Source organism: Equus asinus, chromosome 7 (genome assembly GCF_041296235.1).
Source record: "Equus asinus isolate D_3611 breed Donkey chromosome 7, EquAss-T2T_v2, whole genome shotgun sequence".
NCBI classification, from domain to species: Eukaryota; Metazoa; Chordata; class Mammalia; order Perissodactyla; family Equidae; genus Equus; species Equus asinus.
In genome coordinates, this window is record NC_091796.1 from 106,666,440 (window position 1) to 106,688,873 (window position 22,434).

Sequence of the window (22,434 nt, forward strand, 5' to 3'; positions counted from 1 at the left end):
CGCGGTGGGCGTGATCCGGGCACTTAGGGCAGGATGAACGCTGCTTTCCAAGATGGCGACGGAGGGAGGAGGGAAGGAGATGAACGAGATTAAGACCCAATTCACCACCCGGGAAGGTCTGTACAAGCTGCTGCCGCACTCAGAGTACAGCCGGCCCAACCGGGTGCCCTTCAACTCGCAGGGATCCAACCCTGTCCGCGTCTCCTTCGTAAACCTCAACGACCAGTCTGGCAACGGCGACCGCCTCTGCTTCAATGTGGGCCGGGAGCTCTACTTCTATATCTACAAGGGGGTCCGCAAGGTACCGACCCGGGCGTCACCGGGGCCCGCCAGCGGCGCTGGCAGAGGCCGGGAGCAGGGCGGTGACAGCGGGGGCCAGGGTGACCGATGGGGGTGGCCGTCGCTCTTACTTTTGAGTGGGCCGGTAACTCCACTGGGGTGCTCCTGAGGAAGGGGGATTCAGGAGTGAGGAGGGTGGTGGCGGTGGTGTTTCGAAGGGGTGGGGGCGGTGGGAAGGGACCGTGGAGTGCGGGGTTCCGGCTGGGAGGCCCTGGCAGGAGCTGGCTGCCTCGTCTCCGGCAGGGTCCGTCAGGCTCTGACACGGCCAGGGAGCGGGCCTGCGAGTCCCCGGAAGAGGTGGGGTGGCCGTCTTGTCTGCGGAGACAGCCTCGCCTCACGGGAGGGTTGAGAGTCTCGCTCTGGGTTGGAGAACAGGGGCGCGGGGCGGCTTGGGAAGGTCTATAAGGCGGAACCGGGGCTGGGAAGCGGAGGACCTGAGACTAGGTCAGAAAGGACCTGGTCGGCACCAAGGGCTACTCCACCTGCTGCCGCACTGACACTTCTAGGAGCCTCTCCTCTGGTGTTAACACTTTCTATTTGCAAAAACATCCGAGGGAGGATGGCTGTCACTGTTTCCGCCGAGGGAACCTTCTCCTGAGAGATTGTTAAAGAGGGTCATCTTGTCCCTTATAGTATGGGAAGGGCTGTGTGCTACAGTTGGGAGGTCGAAATGATGCTTTCAGTGAACTAAGCTGGTTTCAGAGAGGGGTTTTCTGTGAGCGTGCCCAGGTCAGTCTTGTCCAACAAGTCTGACTGTGTCCCGAACAGGGAGGGATATGCCTTAAAAGCTGCTTTACAAGAACCATCCTTCTTTGCGGGCGACTTAACAGCAATTCTGTGAAGCATGTAATCATCCTTTAAAAATATCTCTTTAAAAGCAGCAATTTGTTAGAGTTTTCTTTCGTTGGCTACGTAACTTAGTTCTCATTGAGAACTGCTTACTTTTGAGATAAGTGGTCCTTGACTTGACTGTTGGAAGAGTCAGGAAATTAATGCACCCCACAGCACCTGGGCATGGGAAGAGGCGGTAACAAATTAACTTATAAATGTCTCATTAGTGTGAAAATAGTTGTATGTAGTGAAGAGTGAACATTCTCTAGGATTTCATATATCCAGTTCCAGTAGAGTTGCTTGGTTACAAGAACTAAGGGTGTGGCAGTGGTATCTAAATGTAGCAAGTTGTCTCATTTGTTCAAGGTGAATGTTTTTTGTTAGTGTTTATGCTAAGTGTGCTACTGTGTTTGAGGTGTGCTCTTACTGAAAGTAAATCGCTTGACTTTATTTTTTTTCCTTCGGAATTGGGAAAGTGTGAAGTGGTTAGTAGTCTAGGAGCTGAAGTTTTAGACTACTCCCACTTTGTCACTGACTTGTTGGGTGACCTTGGACGGATTATTTAACTTCCATCTGCACCTCTTTATTTTTATGTATTTATTTTTTCCTCTGCCCATGATTTTTTCTTTTTATTTATTTTTTGAAGAAGATTAGCCCTAAGCTAACAAATTCTAATACTCCTCTTTTTACTGAGGAAGATTGGCCCTGCGCTAGCATCCGTGCCCATCTTCCCCTGTTTTTATATGTGGGACGCCTGCCTCAGCATGGCTTGGTAAGCGGTGTGTAGGTCCGCACCTGGGATCCCGGTGGGCGAACCGGGCGGGCCCGCTGAAGTGGAATGTGTGAACTTAACCACTGAGCCACCGGGCAGGCCCCTGCACCTCTTTAAAAAGAGACTATTGCAGTGTACACTTTGTAATTTATGGTATAATGACCGTAATGGACTTTAACGTCCTGAAACACTCAGTAGATGTAAAATGTAGTTAAAATAAGCACTAAGAATAAGTGTCAAACAGGAAGCTGCTATCTTGACATTCATACTAGGACTGAAAGGATTAGCTTTTTCTCTGGAAATAAGTTTAGAATTTTAAGCTATTAAAATTTATTTATATAAAAATTTGAAAAGTGCTTAAAAACCAAATTTATTAGCAATTACTAGCATAGGCATTACCTTTTTTTTAAAAAGGGCTCCTTGAAAGCATATTACTTTGAAGCATTCTAGTGGCAAACCTTATGTGGATCTGGTAGCCCTGGTATGTATCCTAAAAACCTGTCTCTTGCCTGGAAGTATCATAATAGTGTTCTCTTTTAGTAGGCTACTATTCAGTGAAGGGTAAAACTAGGAGAGCTTTTCAGAACTGCACTAAAAAAATTATTTTAAACAAGACAAATTAAACATGTAAATTTGCCTTTAGCTGCATCGTTTATTTGAACACTAACTTTTTTGGTAAAATTTCATTTTCATGTGGTAATATCTTGTAAATACATTTGCATCATATGGTGGACATTTCAACTCTTCTAGCCAATGTAATTTTTAAAAAATTTTCTTTTACATGAATGAGTTTGCATTTATTTATTGTTATTTCTGAGTAATGGTGATTGTTTTTGTGACTCTATTTACTGATTTTAAAATACAGCAAATAATTTTTCTTAATCTGAAAAGGATTAGGAATCTGAAAGGGATTAGGAATTATAAATCTGTTTTTGATTGTTGGTCATTTTGACTGTTTTTTTTCTTTCCATTTTTTCTTTGGGACATATAAAGTTTTACAATTATTCGGATCATTTAGAAGGTCTAATTTGGATGAATACATTCAACTTAAATCTGCGTGTAAATTGAGCGGAAAATAGGTCTGTTAAAAAATTTAAATCATGAACTGTGTGCTGCCATTCCTGAAAGAAGTCCTGAGGAAATGGAGCGGATGAGGAGGTAGTCTAAAATCTAAGCTGAGGAGTGTAGTCTTGGCCCTTTTATAGCATTTACAGGTCAGTTTCTAGAGCTGGAAGGGACCTTAGAGTTTATGCAGTTTCCCTCCCTAGGAGAAAACCAAGCTGGAGAGGCTGTGCAAACCTCTGTTACAGTGTTTTTCTTGTGGTAAGGAAAATGAAACACAGCTGAATCTAAAGTAGCTGTCTTAGTGAGAAGAGGCTGATCAAGCTTTTTGGTCACACTGATACCATGTACTTGCAAGCACTTCTGAATTTACCCCGGCCTTTAGTAATATATTATCTCATTGAATCTTGATAACAATCCTGTGAAGTAGATGAAAGCATCTTTTCATAATTGAAGTTCAGAATGGGGTTTCTTGTGTGAGGAGACATAGTTTTGTGAATTTATTTTGCTTAACTAAAGATAATATGAACTTTGATTTAATGCTGACACCAATCATTTCAACAAAGATTGGAGTGACTGCCGTGGTGATAATTATGCTGGGCAAGGCGATGTGCACTGTCCAAAGATGAGTGAGACCCTGTCCCCCCCCAAAGAACCTGGAACTGCAAGTTCTCAAACCTCCTTTTAGCATGCTGTGTTTCCCTCTTTTTAAACAAGAGGCTATTTTAGGATAAAGATTCTAAAGCTAACTGGGCTTATTGGATCAACCCTTCCATTTTATGGAAATCTGTTTTTATGTAAATGTGAATTGCCACCATTCATGTCTCAGCTTAAACGTTACTTCCTCAGCAAATCCTTCTTTGAATCCCCAGGCTAGATCAGTTTTCCCCATTACACGTTCTCATAGCATCCTGTACTTTGCCTTTCTAGCACTTTTCTCAATTTGTAATTCTCTGGGTGATAATCTGTCTCTTCTATAAAGAAAACTCCCTTAGGATAGGAACTTTTCTTTTCTGCTTTCTCTGTCTTCCTAGTGTCCAGCACAGTGTCCAGCATGGAGTAGGCCCTTACTGTTTATTTGTTGTGTAAATGACCAAATAAAGCGTCCACGTCCCTCTATGTCATACTTTAAAAGATCTTTAGAAGCTGAAAAACATACTCAATTTTGGGCCCAAAAGTAACCGGTACTTTTAGTAGCTCACATCTTTTTAAAGGCATTTAAAATTATTTTTAGAAGGTACCAAAGTTAGCGTTCTAACAATTGGGAAATTGTGTAGCAAGAGACAATGAGGTAATGGAAAGTAACCAAATGGTGCAGTTTACTTTTGATCTGCTTCTCTTAACCAATGTTACCTCCCGGACCTATGTACTAACGAACAGCTTTTTAAAACTGTGCTCAGAGTTACCTAACATTCAAGCTAAAGAACTCTCCGCCCCCCATCTTAAGATTCCAGGTCATAAATATACTGCCCAGAGATGTTATCGAAGTAATTCATACAATAGGTGGGAAGTAGATGTAGATGGCTTCCAAGGCCTTTTCAAGGTTATGTGATTGTGTGTCAATAACAGTTTTTTTAAATTAACTATTTTGAGAGGGTTTTTTTTTTCTTTTTTGCAGGGGAAGATTCACCCTAAGCTAAAATTGCCAAACTTCCTCCTTTTTTCTTCTCCCCCCGCCCCCCCAAAGCCCCAGTACAAAGCTGTGTATAGTTGTAAGTTCTTCTGGTTCTTCTATGTGAGCCACTGCCACAGCATGGCTGTGACAGACAAGTGGTATAGTTCTGCGTCCAGGAATCAAACGCGGGCCACCAAAGTGGAGTGTGCTAAACTTTAACCACTAGGCCATCAGGGCTGGCTCTCGATAATTTTTTAATGAAAATAAATGTATCTTTCTATTGGGAAGATGTATTCTTGTCCTGGACTTACTTCCTGCTTCTTGAGTGGCAATTGGGAAGAGTGGGGTGTGTTGTGAAAGCAAGCTGAAAAGATTGTGATTCTAGGTCTTTATGCTAGACAAAGCTTTGTACTCACCATGTTGAGATGAAGCTGGGGCCAGAAGAAGAGTCAGTTAGTAACAGCTAAAATATTTTTAGAGCCAGAGTTATCTGGGAAAGTAGTGGATTGACTCGGGAGAGGATGAGCATGCTGGACGGCAAATGTTCTGTCTCTTTGTCAGACTGTCGGCCTACCTGTTGGTGACTGAGGGACTCATGCTTTGTGTGGAGAGGGGAGCGAGATGCTCTTTAATGATTTTTTCCTTCAGACTAGTTTTAGATACTGGACTTCTCCAGAGAAGGTCATGTTTACACCCTTCTCCCCATTTGTGATTTTCACACCTCTTTGCTTCCCATTTATAGTTTAGAAAGAGGCTTGGAAGTCTAGAAGTTTTTATATCAAATTTACTTTGAGAACTTTTGTACTTAATTTAGTAGGGCACATGTGGAATTGAGTGGAAACCTGTATTTTTTTTCCATTGAGGGATACCTAATGGCTTAGGAAATATTGATAAAGATTTATTTATTTAACTATAGAATCTTATATACTGAGGGGAAAGCATCTTAATTTATCACTTAAAGCAGGCCCGAGAAACTTTCATATAACACCTTTGTTCTCTTGACCTTGAAGAGGAGAATGGTGATGAGATTTTCAAAGGCTCTGCCAGTGGATATGAGCAATGGTAAGAAACTCCCAGAATATGTCAGTGAAATCCATGAGATAGTCATGAATGTCATTCTTTCAGCAAGTATTTATGGGACATACCTGCCAGATATGAGGTACTGTTCTAGATGCTTAGTGCAGACAGAGTGTCTGCCTTCAAGAAACTTATCACCTATATTTATCATCATTGAGTTATTCTGATGACTTAATTTATTTAAGTATTTATTGTGCTTTGGTAGAAAACTTGAGCAATAATCAAAACATAGTGGATTTTGTCACTAACTAGTTTGGCTATATGCCTAAAGAACCTTGTTTTAAAAATAAATGTGAAGATTTTTCTAGTCTGGTATTTGATGTCTTAGAGAACAATTTTATTTATATTTCAGTGAGGCTTATTTGTGCAGAAATATGAAATGTGGTTTTCCTTGGTTATTTAGGAGTAGACATCAAAAATAGAAATCTAATTGGTAGACATTCTCACTTTTCATTTTCAGGACATTTAAAATTATCTGAGAATATCAGTGACAAGTTATCTTATTCTCTGAACATTTGGCATCTATTTTTTATAATAGAATATGAGGTATGTCTTACTTTAAAAAAAATAATCTTCATTCATCAAGTGTTTATTGCAGAACTGTTCTGTGCAAGGCTTTGCTGTCTATTGTGGGTGATGGGAAGGTGCATTAGGACGCTTCCTGGTTGTAAGGAGCTGTATTTTTGTTCTGATAATTGTAATAGAAAGCAGAAGCTGTGTGCTCTGCACACAGCATTAAACTATACAAGTATCAAGTGGAATTAAGGAGTGAAGGTGAATAGAGGATTATTTCTCTGCCTAGTAGGAAAAGAATATTGAGTTGGATTTCAAATAGATGATTTGACCCAAAATATGTACAAATCACAGTTTTATAAATTTTAAAACATGTAGCCTTATATTTCTAATTTCAGAAATGCTTTATCTTCATTTCTGATTGAGCTTTATTTGGCATTTGCTCTTTTAGCATTTTTCTCAACTTCACAGCTTCTCTGGCAATTGGTAATTTGTAAGTTGAATAATGTTTTGCATTGTTAGTTCTATTCTGTAATATGGATTTTTAAAAAGTAGGGTATATTGTACTAAAAGCAGCCAAGTCAATCTGTACTACACTTTATCTTATTTTGTAGCAGTTGGAAAATGTACTTGAAACTATAGATGTTATATGAAAGAAGCAAGAATCATTCATGAGGAAGGAATTTATAAGGTTTTTATATTTTAAAAGTAAGAATAGGAATACTTTAACATATTCTCAAGTGACCACACTGTAGATTATCCCTGTGACCTGAAGCTCTTTCTCCTTTGGTTGGTTCACAACCAGCTCACTGCTGTGCTGTGCTTTTTTTTCCTGCTACAGCATAACCGATACAGGTGCTCGTTCTTTACTTTGATCTTATTTTCAGAGGCTCTGTCTTATCTTAATGTTTCATTTAATAAATATTTGAGTGGTTTTGTGTGAAAAGCAGTGTACTAGACTATGGGAAATCAAAAAGTATGAGATATGATCCCTGACCTTGAGAGGATTATCATCTAACCATGGAGGCAAGATATTCACACACTCATTCATTCTATCAAGATTTATTGAGGGCCTGCTCTATGTTGTTGTTGAGACAGAATCTCTACCATCAAGGAGTTCACAGTCCAGTGGAATCATAAATGGCTTATTCATCCAGTTAACTTTTATTGGACCTGTAGACCCAAAGAGAAATAAGATATAGTCCCTGGCTAAAGTGCCTATACTCTAGCAATGAGATGGACGAGTAAATAGTGGTGAGATGTACAGACAGTGTCTGCTGTTTTAGACAGTATTCGCTCATTAGGGCTTCTTAATCTGAATAGAATTTAGGGGGTATGTCAACCTAGATGGGGAAAAGTAGTTTACATCTTTATTTTTACAACCTCTAACTGAATTTTAACGTGTCCTTTATTGATGAATATTGGCAACAAATCACAGTAGTAACAGACCTGTGACTTTACCAGTGAAAATCACAGATGTTTGCCTGTCATGTTATGGTTGTTGCAGCCATATCAGATATCATTTACACTCATCACTACTTTGAGGTTACAGTAGTTAGTGGATCTGCTATTAGAGCTTGTTATTCAATGTGAGATAAACTTTTAAAAATCCTGAATTTGTTTTAGTACAACTATTTTAATATAACTGATCTCTTTTGTAATCTTTTGTATTTAAAAATATTGTGAGAAGGAGTCCATGGCACAGAAAGTATAAGTGCCCTGATTTAACTAAGTCTTGGCTTGCCTTCTTTAGTGTCATATGTGTGGCTGAATGTAAGGAAGGTAACTGGTTTCTTCTGTCCTGTTAAGGGAAACTTTTAGTTTCTTGAAGAGGTCTCTGGTACTTGTGGTGGTTTTTTACTCAGCAGTTAATTACCTAGAATTCTAAGTTGGCCATGCCGTGTGCTTCTTTTCCTTTTCTTCCCGATCATTGTTTTGCCCTTGCTCCCCGATAGAGGGAGGGATGCTAGAACTACTCTGCAAGATTCTTTGCCCATTAAGTCCGGATAGTAGATGACTGCGATGGAACGTTTGTCTCGATTGCAGTGAGAACTTAGGGAGGCTTTCACAAGGTCGCATTTGAACTGAACCCTGATGAGTGAGTGGGCTGAAGCGGGAGGGGATTCTAAACAAGAGAAGCAGAACCCAAGGCCTAAGGATATGGCATTTGATGGCTGCTTCTGGACTCATGAGCTGCATTGTGAGGGTTGAAGCTTCTGCGAGGTTTGGGAGGATAGGGTTATCTTCCTTAGTGGTGATCATTTAAATGTTGGTTATATCCTAGCTTCCAGAACTCTTAGTGTGATTTTTAAAAAGATTTTTTTTTTAAGGCATTTTCTTTCTTTTGGTGCTACTTCTGAGGTAATGTACTGCATTAGTACTTTATCCTCCTTTGGGACTCTTAGTGTATTACCCTCTTTCAGGACTCAGTCATCAGATTGAATCAAAAGCACCCCTCTTTGGGCCCTCGTCACCTCCGTTTCTCAGTGATTTAGCTCCTGCCACACTGCCACTCTCTTCAGCATACCCTTGTCTTAAATGCTGTGGTTAATCAGCATAACCCCCGGCACACGCTCTCAGTTCTAACTCGGGCTAAATTGCATCCTACAGCAAATGTGTTATTTTCTGTTTTAAAAAAAGGAGGGAAAAAATCCTTTCTGGCTCCCACCCACTCCCTGTGGGTCTTTTGCCTGGGGCAGCTACTGCCCTATTTCTCAGCTACTCCTTAGAGCAAAGCTCCTCTAGTTGTCTAAGATGTCTGGACCCTCAAAGTGTGGTCTGCAGACCAGCACCATCAGTGTAGTCATCCGGGAGCTTGTTGGAAGTGCAGAATTGAGCCCCACTCCACACTTACAGAATCAGAATCTACATTCTAAGAGGGTCCCTGGTGATTCACATGCTTACGAATGTTGGAGAAGCATTGGACTTCGCCAGCTTTCTCTGATTCTTTCACTGCCTCTTCAGACTTACTCCAGTCAAATTATTGTACTTTCTTGCCATCTATTTTAAGTGTACAATTCAATGATTTTTAGTAAATTTACCAAGTTGCACAACTATTACCATAATCCAGTTTTAGAACATGAGGGATTGTTTTTAAATTTAAGTTTGTGTAAGTTTCAGTTATGCTAGATGAATAAATCTAGAGATCTGCTGTATGACATAGTGCCTATAGTTAACAATACAGTATTGTGCACCTCAAAATTTGTTAAGAGGAAAGATCTCATGTGAAGTGTTCTTACCACAAAAAAACAAAACAAAGGGATACACGGAAGCTCTGGGAGGTGATGGATCTGTCTGTTACCTTGATTGTGGTGATGGTATCATGGATGTTTGCATGTGTCCACATCATCAAATTGTACACATTTAATATGTGGAGTTCTTTTATACTTCAAAATTTAATTTTGTGTTTAATTATGTAAATGTTTAATTATGTAAAACATTTATGCGGTTCCAACATCAGAACTATAAAATAGGGTTTATATTCCGAGAGGTCTAGCTTCCATTTCTGTCCTCCCCCCTCAGTTCGCTTCCTCTCTATAATCATTTTATTTGTGTTTGACTCATCCTTTTGTTGTTATGAGAATAAGATGACATTGGAGCAGAGATTTGAAGGAATTGAGGGAGTTTACTATGTATGGTATTTTGCATTTTGTTTTTTTCTGTTTAATGAAATATATTGGAGATCTTTCCATATTAGTAAATAGAGAGCATCTTCATTTTTTCTTACAATTGCTTTATACTCTATGCTGTGGATGTACCATAATTTATTTATTTTTATTTTTTTGAGGAAGATTAGCCCTGAGCTAACATCTGCCGCCAATCCTCCTCTTTTTTGCTGAGGAAGACTGGCCCTGAGCTAACATCTGTGCCCATCTTCCTCTACTTTACATGTGAGACGCCTACCACAGCATGGCTTGACAAGTGGTACCATGTCCACACCCGAGATCCGAACCTGCAAACCCCGGGCCACTGAAGCGGAACGTGCGGACTTAACCGCTGCACCACCAGGCCAGCCCCTACCATAATTTATTTAACCAGATGACTTGATCATTCTGTTTTGTTTTTTGAATTACAAATAATGGTGCAGTGAATAACTTTGCATGTATATTAATTTGCACATAGGGAGGTTTATCTAGAACTATTTCCATAGGAGGTGCTACTGGGTCATATGGTAAATTCATGTACATTTTTGATAGATATTAATCAAGTTGCCCTCCATAGGGAGAGTTGTACTGTTTTGTATTCCCACTTGAGAGCGCCTGTTTCACCACAGCCTCACCAGTAGAGTGTGTCGTCACACTTTTGCATTTGCTCTGATAGGTGAGAAATTAGTGTAATTTTTTTATTGTTTTTCCCTTGTGACAAGTGAGGTTGAACATCTTTCTCTATATTAAGAGCAAAATGTCTTTCTTTTTCTGTGAACTGTCTGTTTCATATCCCCTGCCCATTTTTCTTTTGGGTTGTTGGACATGTTGATTTTTTTTTAAAAAAGGAGCTCTTTATGTAATAGGGAGATTAGCCCTCTGTCTGTGATATGAATTACAGATTTTTTTTCTTGCCAGGTTGTCATCTGTCTTGTAAGTTTGCTTAGGAGTATGTGTGTTTGTTTTTGCCCTGAAGAATGTTCATATTTTTTGTAGTTAAATTTATAAAATTTGTAAATTTTCTTTTATACATTTTTATAGGTAATTTTGAGCCCCAGTTTTATTGTGTGTTAACGAGTTGCCATTCTCCAAGGCTTAAATAAGAACTAAAAGATTTATGTCTTAATATTTGAGAATTAAGTTTAACAAAGTTTAAAAACAAAGTTTTAAACCTTTAAAACAAGTTTAACAAAGTTAAGCAAGAGATAAACATTGGAATGTGTGTAAAAGGAGCTAGTGGACAGTGATTCACTAGTGGTTTTTAGGATTTAGCATAACTTGAATATATTATAATATTAGGGATGTTTTGTTTTGCAGCTAACAGGAACCCCCCAACTCAAACTAGTTTAAAAGGGGATGCATTGAGTTATGTCATTGAAAATTCCAGCAGTAATGTGGGCTTCAGTCATGGTTTGATCAGGGTGCGAGCTCTGTTTTGCCAAGATTCTCTTGGTTCTGCTTTCCATCTTTGTCAGTCTGGCATAGGTGGCAAAATGGTGATAAAGGTTCTAGGCTTCACATTTCTGTAGCACAGGGACCAGAATGAGAGTCAGTATCCAGGATAATAATGAACAACTCTTCTAGTTATTTTCTCAGAAGAATAAGGAAGATTGTTTCACAGAATCCCCCAGGAAACCTTCTTTCATTGCCCCAAATTGGATTACCAGCCTATTCCTGTGGCCAAGGAAATATTATACACTGGTTGACCTGAGTTTTGGCTAACCCACACCTTTAGCAAGGGAATTGGATTATCCAATACCCTTATTGCTCTGGAGCCCAGTCTGGAGCTGCAGTGTGAGTAGATTCCAAACAGGAGAATAGATATAGATAGACACTAGGCAATCGAGACATGCACACTACACTGAGAGTCTTAGACTGGGTTAGGTATTGGGGACCCAGACTTAATAGACACAGTTTTGCGCTCTGGAGAAGAACTCACGGTGAGATGGATCAGTAAAGCATGCAATACACTGTAGTGGGCACATTGAGCATGGCTTGGGCGGCATTGCATTCCTGCGTGGTTTAAAAACCCCTCTTTCCTTTGCTCTTGCTCTTTGTCTACTATGAATGTCCTCCCGCCTTTTCACACAACGTTGAAATTTTTTGTTTGAATCTCCAGCTCCTCCACTAGGCTATGAATCTTGGGGGCAGAAACCATCTTACTCATCCATATCTATCACGGTGCCTGTACGTAGTAGGCACATTGTGTTCAATTGCAAATAAATGAATTGGTTGAGTTTATAGTCCTCTAAGGATTTACTTGAGTAAATTAGATAATCTTTCAGAATCCCTGTCACAAGCCAAATATGGTGAGTGTTACTTAGCAAAGCTTACAGAGGTAGGCTTGCCAGCCCCTTTTGCATTGATTGAGAGGCTCCTAGAAATTAGTCACAACCTCGAATCTTGTGCTGTTAGAGTTCTTCGGGACTAACCCAGCAGGAGGCTGTCTAGTGTCTTGATTGCCTAGAGTGAGCTTTGTTTGGAAGCTACATTTTCCTTATTCTGGTGTCTTGGAAAAAAGTGCTCACGCTCTTCCCTTCCCATCCCTTCGTCCTTCTTTTTGCTTATTCTAGGCATTGCACAGGTCCTTACATTGGTCTATTTTCCCCTCTGGATTTTGGAATAGGTGTACATGTAGCTAGCAAGACTGGGGGTAATATTAGCTCAGCTAATTAAAAATGGTGGGTGTTATGCTCAGGGCTTTCTGTGATGCGGCAGCAGTTTGCGTTTCGCAGGGAGCTCAGAGAGAGGGGTGCAGGTGGAGCTGGAAAGGCTTTGCAGTGTCCTGACTGCTACTCTGCAAAGTACAGCACTAGACTAGGCATAGGTCCATTTGCCACTCCTCCTTTGGAGCGTTTGTCCTTAGACTCATGCTGTCTTTCTCTTTCTTTCTCACGGCCATATTATGACTTCCTGGCTGCCTCTGCCCATTGAAGACTTTGGCACTGGCCTCACAGCCTTCCTTTCCCCTCCAGTTCCTGCCATCATCTTGGGTAGTTGCATGTCCACCACATGACCCATCAGGCACCTTGGCTCCTTGGTTTCTAAGCTTCCATGTTCACCCCCAGTGACCTTCTTTGGTCCACCTCTGGCATGCTCTCCGTAGTGACACTCTGGGTCTTGTCATCAGCTGTAACAGCTTCAGCTCCAAAATTACTAATTCAGATAGAAACAGTTATCCTTCTGCTCCAATGTGACCTTGGCTCCCACTGGTCTATTTTCTCCAGGATACTGGTTACTCCACTTCTTTGTGCCACATCCATTGGACATCGTGCAGCACACAACTTCCTTGACCTGTCAGCAGCATTTGACACAGTTGATTATCTTCTCTTTATTGAAACACTCTTTGTCATGAAACTTTTTTTTTTTTTTTTTGAGGAAGATTAGCCCTGAGCTGATATCTGCCACCAGTCCTTCTCTTTTTGCTGAGGAAGCCTGGTCCTGAGCTAACGTCCATGCCCATCTTCCTCTACTTTATATGTAGGATGCCTACCACAGCATGGCTTGCCAAGCGGTGCCATGTCTGCACCCGGGATCCGAACCGGGGAACTCTGGACTGCCAAAGTGGAACATGCGCTCTTAACCCCTATGCCACTGGGCCAGCCCCTGTCATGACACTTTAATCTTGACTTACTTTCTCCCTTTCTGGCCCACATCTTTCTCACTACCTCACCTCCTTTGCCAGGTCCTTCTACTCTACCTAGTCTTTAACTGGATTTGCTTTTGACTCAATCCTATTCCCTTTTCTTTTCTCACTCCCATTATAGGTCTCTTACTGTATCTGTATCTTTTGTTCCTAAAATTATTTGTTTATGCCTTTTCTCCCCCCTCAAAAGGAAAAAGTAATTATTGCAACAAATTAATCCGGTGGATATTCCCTTGAAAGCACAATCCCTTTGTTAGGGCAATTAAAATTATATTACGTGTGCTCCAGCAGAGTTCTATCTCTGTCACTGTCAACTCTGCATCTTCCTTCTTGATAGTGACTTTTGCCATTTCCTTCTCCTGCTCCTGTTGTCTTTTGCTTTCTGGACCATCTGTCTGCTGTCATGGCTGTAGCCATCTCCTGGTTGGAACTGTGGCTCCCCTCTTCTGCAGAGCTGTGACCTGCTGCAGAGTGCTGGGGCTCAGGTTTCTGCTGCTCTCAAGCAGCTGCTGGGCTAAGTCACCAATTTGAGCTTCATCCCCTCATTCATATTTTACTTTTTTTCTTGAATAGGCTTAGAAGAATTTGTCAATTAAAATTTTATTTCAAAGAATTAACTTCTGTTTCTTTGTTTTCTGTTTTGGTAATATCTGTTGTCATCTTTATTTCCCTTCTGTTTTCTTTAGGTTTAGTATATTCTTTTTCTAGCTTTCTCAGTTGAAAACAGATTTGTCAGCATTTCTTACTTTTTTTTTTCTTGGTGAGGAACATTGGCTCTGAACTAACATCTGTGCCAAACTTTCTCTATTTTGTATGTGGGGCACCGCCACAGCATGGCTTGATGAGTGGAGTGTGGGTCTGTGCCTGGGATCCAAACCCGCGAACCCTGGGCCACCAGAGCAGAGCATGTCAACTTAATCACTACACCACCAGGCCAGCCTCTTACTTTTTAATGATGTGCTCAAGGCTGTGGAGTTCTCTCCAAGTATTGCTTTAACAGTCTCCTATATATTGGATATATGGTAATATCAGTGTCATTAAGATGTAAATATTTTGTTATTTCCATTTTTATTCCCTCTTTAACCTTTGTATTTCTAAGGCATTTTTTAGTTTCTATTCACGGTGTTTAATTTTGTTATTGATTAACTTATTGGCATTGTATGGTGATAGAGTGTTTTTTGATATCAGTTATTCGAAATGTTGATGAGCCTGTTTCTTTGTGATCTAATTAAAATGTCCCATGTATTTTTAAAAGAATGTATATCCTCTGTTTGTCAGGCTCAGAGTGACATATCTCTGTGTGTTCGATCAAGTTTTTAATGCTGCTCACATTGTCCTTTTCTTTACAAGTTTTATGACTGCCTTATTTGTCAATTTCTGATAGATATATTAAATATCTCACTGTGATGCTGGACTCGTCAGTTTCTCTTTGTCACTTTTTGCTTTGTGTTCCACTCAGAGTTGTTCATCTTTGTGGATTGTTCTTTGTATTGGGATAGTGTGCTCTTCCTTAGCTCTATTTTTTGCCCTAAAGTCTCTTTTGAGGATTGGAAAATCAATTTATTTTTGTTAGAATTTGCATGGGATGTCTTTCTCTTCCCTATTTTCAACTTATTTATGAAGTTTTGTTTTTGATGTGTCTTTTTGGTCCTCTGGAATGTTTTCTCTTTCATTGGTGTCCTGGACACTTATTCTCCTTACCTCCCTCCCTCCCCCACCTACTTTCCTTCTATTAGGAATTCCTCTTGATTTTATCTCCAAAGGAAATCTTGAATACATTTACGTTTGTTTTCATTGCCCTCACTCATCTCACCAATGCCTTCTGATTTCTTTCTGCTTTGCTCTTGCTCCTATCTAATTTATTTTCTATACAATAGCCAGAGTGATCTTTAGAGATGTGAATCTGATTGTCACTCCCAGGCTTAAAATCTTTCAGTGGTTCTTGTTTTTAGCATTAACAACAAGATTATTGACATGGCCTACTAGGCCCTGCATGAGCTGGCCCTTTGCTCACCTTATTATCCTCTCTCCCTTTTACTATATCTTTCTGACTCACTGGCTTCCTTTTAATTTTTCTAGCAAGCCTTACCCTTATTGCCACAGATTCTTCTTAGATGCTGTTTCCGTTGCCTGGAATGTACTTCCACTCCGCAACCTTTCACCTCTTTAATTCCTTTTCCTTCAAATCTTAACATATGTCATTTTTGTCCAAGCCTCTTACCCTGACTCCTAGACTAGGTCGAGTCTCCTCTTACCCTCTGCCAGGTCATCCCTCTAGCACAGGTCATGATGATAATGTCCCTCTTCTCCCTGCCCCCTAAACTAGAGTGCACTCAGGAGGGCTGGTTTTATCTAATTCATTGCTGAATTCCCTTTGTCTGGCTCAGTGCCTTTGATGCATTATAGGCACTCTATAAATATTTGAGTGAATGAATAAATTATGTGGCTGTTGTCTGTTTATTGACAATGGATAGATTACTGTAGTAAGCATATTATCTTGTATGCAGTTGGTATTTGATTAAATATTTTAAATGAATTAATCTCTCTGATCTTTGTCATTTGTGTTTTATGAGATAATGTATTTAAAGAAGAGCAAGCTGTTATGTGTACCCCATTTCTCTCCACCTTAATCCTCTCTTCCCCCTTCTCTCATACGTACTTCTTACCTTAGCACCGGCAACAGGTGGAGGCTTGAAAGAAAGCTGAGAAATCTGTTCAGGTTAAAAGGTTTTCTTAGAGAGGAAGTCTGCTAACCATTCAGATCACTAAAATAAGTTTGCCCTGTGGGAACTTGTCCTTCATTGGCAATAGTAAAAGAGAAACATTTTTCCTCCTTAAGGTTAAAAGTAGGGTATGTTCATGGTAGAAAATTTGGAAAATTCAAGGACAAAAAAAATCCCATATCCCACACTGTTAATATTTTGATATTTTTCCTGCCAGTCCTTTTTTGGTGCTCAGTTATATATTTTAGGCATACTTTAGGTCGCTAATACCTAATATTGTGCCTGGTGCAGTGTAGATGCTCATTAAGTATTTAGAGAATGAACTCAGGTCTGTGTTCTTTTCCACCGTAAAATCTTCTGCAGCTTCCTAATTTTGTGTATAGATAAGCATTGCTTTTTGTTGGTGGTGTTCATAACCTGTTTTAGAGTAGTGGAGCTTTATATGCAAGTGTGATTTTTTTTTTTTTATTAATGTTATGATAGATTACAACCTTTTGAAATTTCAGTTGTACATTTTTGTTAGTCATATTGTGGGTACACCACTTCCCCCTCCGTACCCTCCCCCCACCCCCCCTTTTCCCTGGTAACCACCGATCAGATCTCCTTCTCAATATACTAATTTCCACCTATGAGTGGAGTCATATAGAGTTCGTCTTTCTCTGACTGACTTATTTCGCTTAACATAATGCCCTCGAGGTCCATCCACGTTGTTGTAAATGGGCCAATTTCGTCTTTTTTTATGGCTGAGTAGTATTCCATTGTGTATATATACCACATCTTCTTTATCCAATCATCAGTTTCTGGGCATGTAGGCTGGTTCCACGTCTTGGCTATTGTAAATAATGCTGCGATGAACATAGGGGTGCAACGGACTCTTGAGATATCTGATATCAGGTTCTTAGGATAGATACCCAGTAATGGGATGGCTGGGTCATAGGGTATTTCTATTTTTAACTTTTTGAGAAATCTCCATACTGTTTTCCATAGTGGCTGTACCAGTTTGCATTCCCACCAACAGTGTATGAGGGTTCCTCTTTCTCCACAACCTCTCCAACATTTGTCGTTCTTGGTTTTGGATGTTTTTGCCAATCTAACGGGGGTAAGGTGATATCTTAGTGTAGTTTTGATTTGCATTTCCCTGATGATTAGCGATGATGAACATCTTTTCATGTGTCTATTGGCCATATTCATATCTTCTTTTGAGAAATGTCTGTTCATGTCCTCTGCTCATTTTTTGATCGGGTTGTTTGTTTTTTTGTTGTTAAGCAGTGTGAGTTCTTTGTATATTATGGAGATTAACCCTTTGTCGGATAAGTGGCTTGTAAATATTTTTTCCCAATTAGTGAGCTGTTTTTTTGTTTCAATTCTGTTTTCCCTTGCCTTGAAGAAGCTCTTTAGTCTGATGAAGTCCCATTTGTTTATTCTTTCTATTGTTTCCCTCAACTGAGGAGTTACAGTGTCCGAAAAGATTCTTTTGAAACTGATGTCAAAGAGTGTACTGCCTATATTCTCTTCCAAAAGACTTATTGTCTCAGGCCTAATCTTTAGGTCTTTGATCCATTTTGAGTTTATTTTGGTGTGTGGTGAAAAAGAATGGTCGATTTTCAATCTTTTGCATGTGGCTGACCAGTTTTCCCAGCACCATTTGTTGAAGAGACTTTCTTTTCTCCATTGTAGGCCCTCTGCTCCTTTGTCGAAGATTAGCTGTCCATAGATGTGTGGTTTTATCTCTGGGCTTTCAATTCTGTTCCATTGATCTGTGGACCTGTTTTTGTACCAGTACCATGCTGTTTTGATCACTGTAGCTTTGTAGTATGTTTTGAAATCTGGGATTGTGATTCCGCCGGCTTTGTTTTTCTTGCTCAGGATTGCTTTAGCAATTCGCGGTCTTTTGTTGCCCCATATGAATTTTAGGATTGTTTGTTCAATTTCTGTGAAGAATGCTCTTGGGATTCTGATTGGGATAGCATTGAATCTGTATATTGCTTTAGGTAGTATGGACATTTTAACTATGTTTATTCTTCCAATCCATGTGCAAGGAATGTCTTTCCATCTCTTTATGTCATCGTCAATTTCTTTCAAGAAAGTCTTGTAGTTTTCATTGTATAGATCCTTCACTTCCTTGGTTAAGTTTATCCCAAGGTATTTTATTCTTTTCGTTTCGATTGTGAATGGGATAGAGTTCTTGAGTTCTTTTTCTGTTAGTTTATTGTTAGTGTATAGAAATGCTACTGATTTATGCACGTTAATTTTATACCCTGCTACTTTGCTTGTAAAAGTTGCTTGGCTCAATACTTTGGAGTCACCCGTGGCTTCTTTCTTTTTCTCAGTCTACTTCCTATCCTTCAGTAAAGGCTGTTGGCTCTGCCTTAAAATAATATCCAGAATCTGATCACTTCCTACCTCTACCACTACTCGCCTAGTTGAAGGGAGCATCATCTCTCACTTGGATTATTACAGTGGCCTCCAAGTGGGCTCCCTCCCTCTACCCTTGCGTCTTACAGTCTCTTCTGATGGCAACCAGAGTGATCTTTTCAACAAGATAGGTGAGATCATATTTCTCCACTGCTTAAAACTTTCTAATGCTTTTCCATATCATTTAGAATAAGGTCTGTATTCCTTATTATGATCTGGTGCTTTCCCTTTCCCCAAACCCCCAGTGTGATTTGCTTCCTCACTCCCTCCTACTCCGTCCATTCTGTTCCTTGAAGAGGAGCCCACCAAGCACATTCCACCCTCAGAGCCAGTGCACGTGCTGGTCCCTCTGATGAGAATCCTTTCCTGGGGTTGCCACAGGATTGGCTTCCTCACGTCTTCATATGTCTGCTCAAATGTGATCCTGTCAAAGAAATTTTCTATTACTCCTACTCAGAAAAGTACTACAATCACCCTTCCACCTCAGTCCCTCGACTCTGTTTTCCGAACTGATTTTTCTTCCTAGTGCTGACCACTCTGATACTTGTTGATTCCTCGTTTGCTGGCTGTATCCCTCCTGAAGTCCGCAAGAGGAGGGATTTCTCTGTCTTCACTGCGGAGACTCCAGTGCCTAAAACAGCATGTAGCACATACAGTAAAACTCAGTGAATATTGGTTGACTGGATACTGAGAGGAGTTCCTTATCGCAAGTAACTTAGTGAGAAACTCTTCATTTAGGACATAGATATTATGATTTCTCATAGGCATATTTTATTTTTTAAATAGGCAATAAATTCACATCGTTCAAAACTCAAAGGGCACGCAGTGAAAAGTCTCTCAGACCTTCTTCCGTAGCCACCCTGTCCCCCTAGTCATTCTCTTCCCTCCCCAGAAGCAATCAGTGCTAAGTTCTTGTGTACGTTTCCAGAGGTGGCCTATGGTTCTACGTACAAAATCATAGATGGATTCCTCTCTCCTTTAAAAAAATAGAAATTTTAGGGGCCGGCCTGGTGGCACAGCGGTTAAGTTCACATGTTCCGCTTCTTAGTGGCTTGGGGTTCGCCGGTTCGGATCCTGGGTGCGGAATGGCACCGCTTGGCAAAGCCATGCTGTGGTAGGCGTCCCACATAGAAAGTAGAGGAAGATGGGCACGGATGTTAGCTCAGGGCCAGTCTTCCTCAGCAAAAAGAGGAGGATTGGCAGTAGTTACCTCAGGGCTAATCTTCCTCAAAAAAAAAAAAACCCCACAAATTTTAGCATCTGCAGTGTTTTGCACCTTGTTTTTGTTTTACAAAATTTATTTTGGCGATTATTTGTTGTCAGTGTGTAAAGAGCTTCTTTATTTTGTTAACAGCTGCACAACATCCCATTGTATGACTGTACCATAGTTCCCCCTTTGATGGACTTTGAAGTTGTGTCCAGTCCAGTCTTTAGCTATTAGAAACTGTAATGCAGTAAATAACTGTGTATATGTATCATTTTGCCATGTTGCTAGTATGTCTGAGGAATAAATTCTTATGGGTGGAATTGCTGGGTCAAGGGACATGTGCATTTGTAATACTGATAGACATAGTCAAATTGCCTTCCACAGGTTGTACCAGTGTTACTTCTGGCACAGCATACTATTATTTGATCGTTGCCAATTTGACAGATAAAAAATGGTATAGTACGAGAAACATAAAACTACAGTATTATGAGTTAAGCATCATTTCATACATTTAAGAGTCACTTGTACTTTCTGTGAGTGTTCATGTCCTGTACTCATTTTTCTACTAGGATTTTGGTCTTTTTTTTTTTTTTTAAAGATTTTATTTTTTTCCTTTTTCTCCCCAAAGCTCCCCAGTACATAGTTGTATATTCTCCGTTGTGGGTCCTTCTAGTTGTGGCATGTGGGACGTCGCCTCAGCGTGGCTTGATGAGCAGTGCCATGTCCGTGCCCAGGATTCGAACCAACGAAACACTGGGCCGCCTGCAGCGGAGCGCATGAACTTAACCACTCGGCCATGGGGCCAGCCCCCAAGGATTTTGGTCTTTTTAAAAATTAAAAAAAAAAAAAGTTTTCTATTGACTTGGTAGGAGCTCTCTTTTGTGTGAGTTAGCCCTTAATCTGTGAGCTGAGTTGCGGACATTTGGTTCCATTTGTCACTTGACTTCAGATTTTGCTCGTGGTGGTTTTTTTCTAGGTAGGAATTTTTTTTTTTTTTAAAGATTTTATTTTTTCCTTTTTCTCCCCAAAGCCCCCCGGTACATAGTTGTGTATTCTTCATTGTGGGTTCCTCTAGTTGTGGCATGTGGGACGCTGCCTCAGCGTGGTCTGATGAGCAGTGCCATGTCTGCGCCCAGGATTCGAACCGACGAAACACTGGGCCGCCTGCAGCGGAGCGCGCGAACTTAACCACTCGGCCACGGGGCCAGCCCCTCTAGGTAGGAATTTAATTTAATTTTTATTTTTACAGTCAAACGTATTAGTCTTTTATGGCTATAGGTTTTGGGTCATACTTAACCCTCCTAACTTTATTTTTTAAAATCCTCTTGGTTTCTTCTTGTACTGCTGAGATTTTGTCATTTACATTTGATATCTCTTTGATATGGCTGAGATTTATTCTGGTATGAGATGTGAGATGGAGTTTCAATCCCCTCTCTTTTTTGGGAGGAGGAACAATCAGGATTTCTTGATCTTTTATGTCTTATGTGAAAAGTAATCTGTCAGCAGTGTTTTCTACTGAACTCTTAGTGGTGAGACCACTGGGCCATGTCCTGTGTATTTTTCAGTACAAGTCATGGTTATCTTTGTCTTACCAATGCTGACCTAAAAAAAATGATCGAAATACGACCTATTGGTGAGCATTGTTTTGAAACAAATTTGGTAGAATTTTCAGTAGGTAAATAAAGATTAAGATTAGTGGGGCTGGCTGGTGGTGCAGCAGTTAAGTTTGCATGTTCCGTTTCTTGGCGGCCCGGAGTTCGCCGGGTCGGATACCGGGTGTGGACATGGCACCACTTGGCACGCCATGCTGTGGTAGTCGTCCCCCGTATAAAGTAGAGGAAGATGGGCATGGATGTTAGCTCAGGGCCAGTCTTCCTCAGCAAAAAGAGGAGGATTGGCAGTAGTTAGCTCAGGGCTAATCTTCCTCAGGGAAAAAAAAAATTAAGATTAGTAATAAAAAGTGCAGTGGTAGCTAATTAACATTGTGTACTACACTTAAAGAACATGTTTAGTACATTATACGAAACTAAAGAAGTAAGAAGTTTTCCTCTCTCATTTGAGTGACGTGTTTGAGGTCTTGTAGCTCCCTTAATTAATGCTTTGTAATGCCAAATTAATAAATAGTAGAGTTTAGTTGGGCTTGAGTCTCATGAGCCATATTTCTTATATCTAGGAGACTCCCTTTGTGGGCCATGATCTTGCAGAATGAAAGTGCTGAAGTTCTTGGCTATACTGATAGAGGGTGTTTTGGGGTCACCTGATGGTCCCTCACTGCTTTTGCTCTTTTCTTCCTATTTTCATGCCACTAGCCTGGCCTTACTTATTGTCCCATCTCTGCCTGCAGTTGCCGTTTTCACCGTGTGGCTGACTTTCCCAAGATATGTAATCGCTCACTTTATGGAACCCGTCAAATCCAAGCTGAGCTTAGTAAGCAAGTTAGCTTTCCAGTGGCCTCTTCAAAATCTCTCACCATTTTTCATGATGAGGTTTTCCCACACAGATACTTAACTGGCCAAGCTAACACCTTGTTGTCCCTGCACACTTGTGGGTTTTTTTGATGAGGAAGATTGGCCCTAAGCTAACATCTATG

At 40.5% G+C, this 22,434-nt stretch overlaps 1 protein-coding gene across 1 annotated transcript in view; it reads left to right on the forward strand.

The window, feature by feature from the left end:
• The first annotated feature begins 8 nt into the window (after window positions 1–8).
• Window positions 9–22,434, forward strand: part of WDR20 (WD repeat domain 20) — a 57,867-nt gene continuing 35,441 nt past the window's right edge. The window contains 1 exon segment of the mRNA XM_044774350.2: window positions 9–301. Coding sequence (XP_044630285.1) covers window positions 53–301 — 249 coding nt within the window. The 5' untranslated portion in view covers window positions 9–52.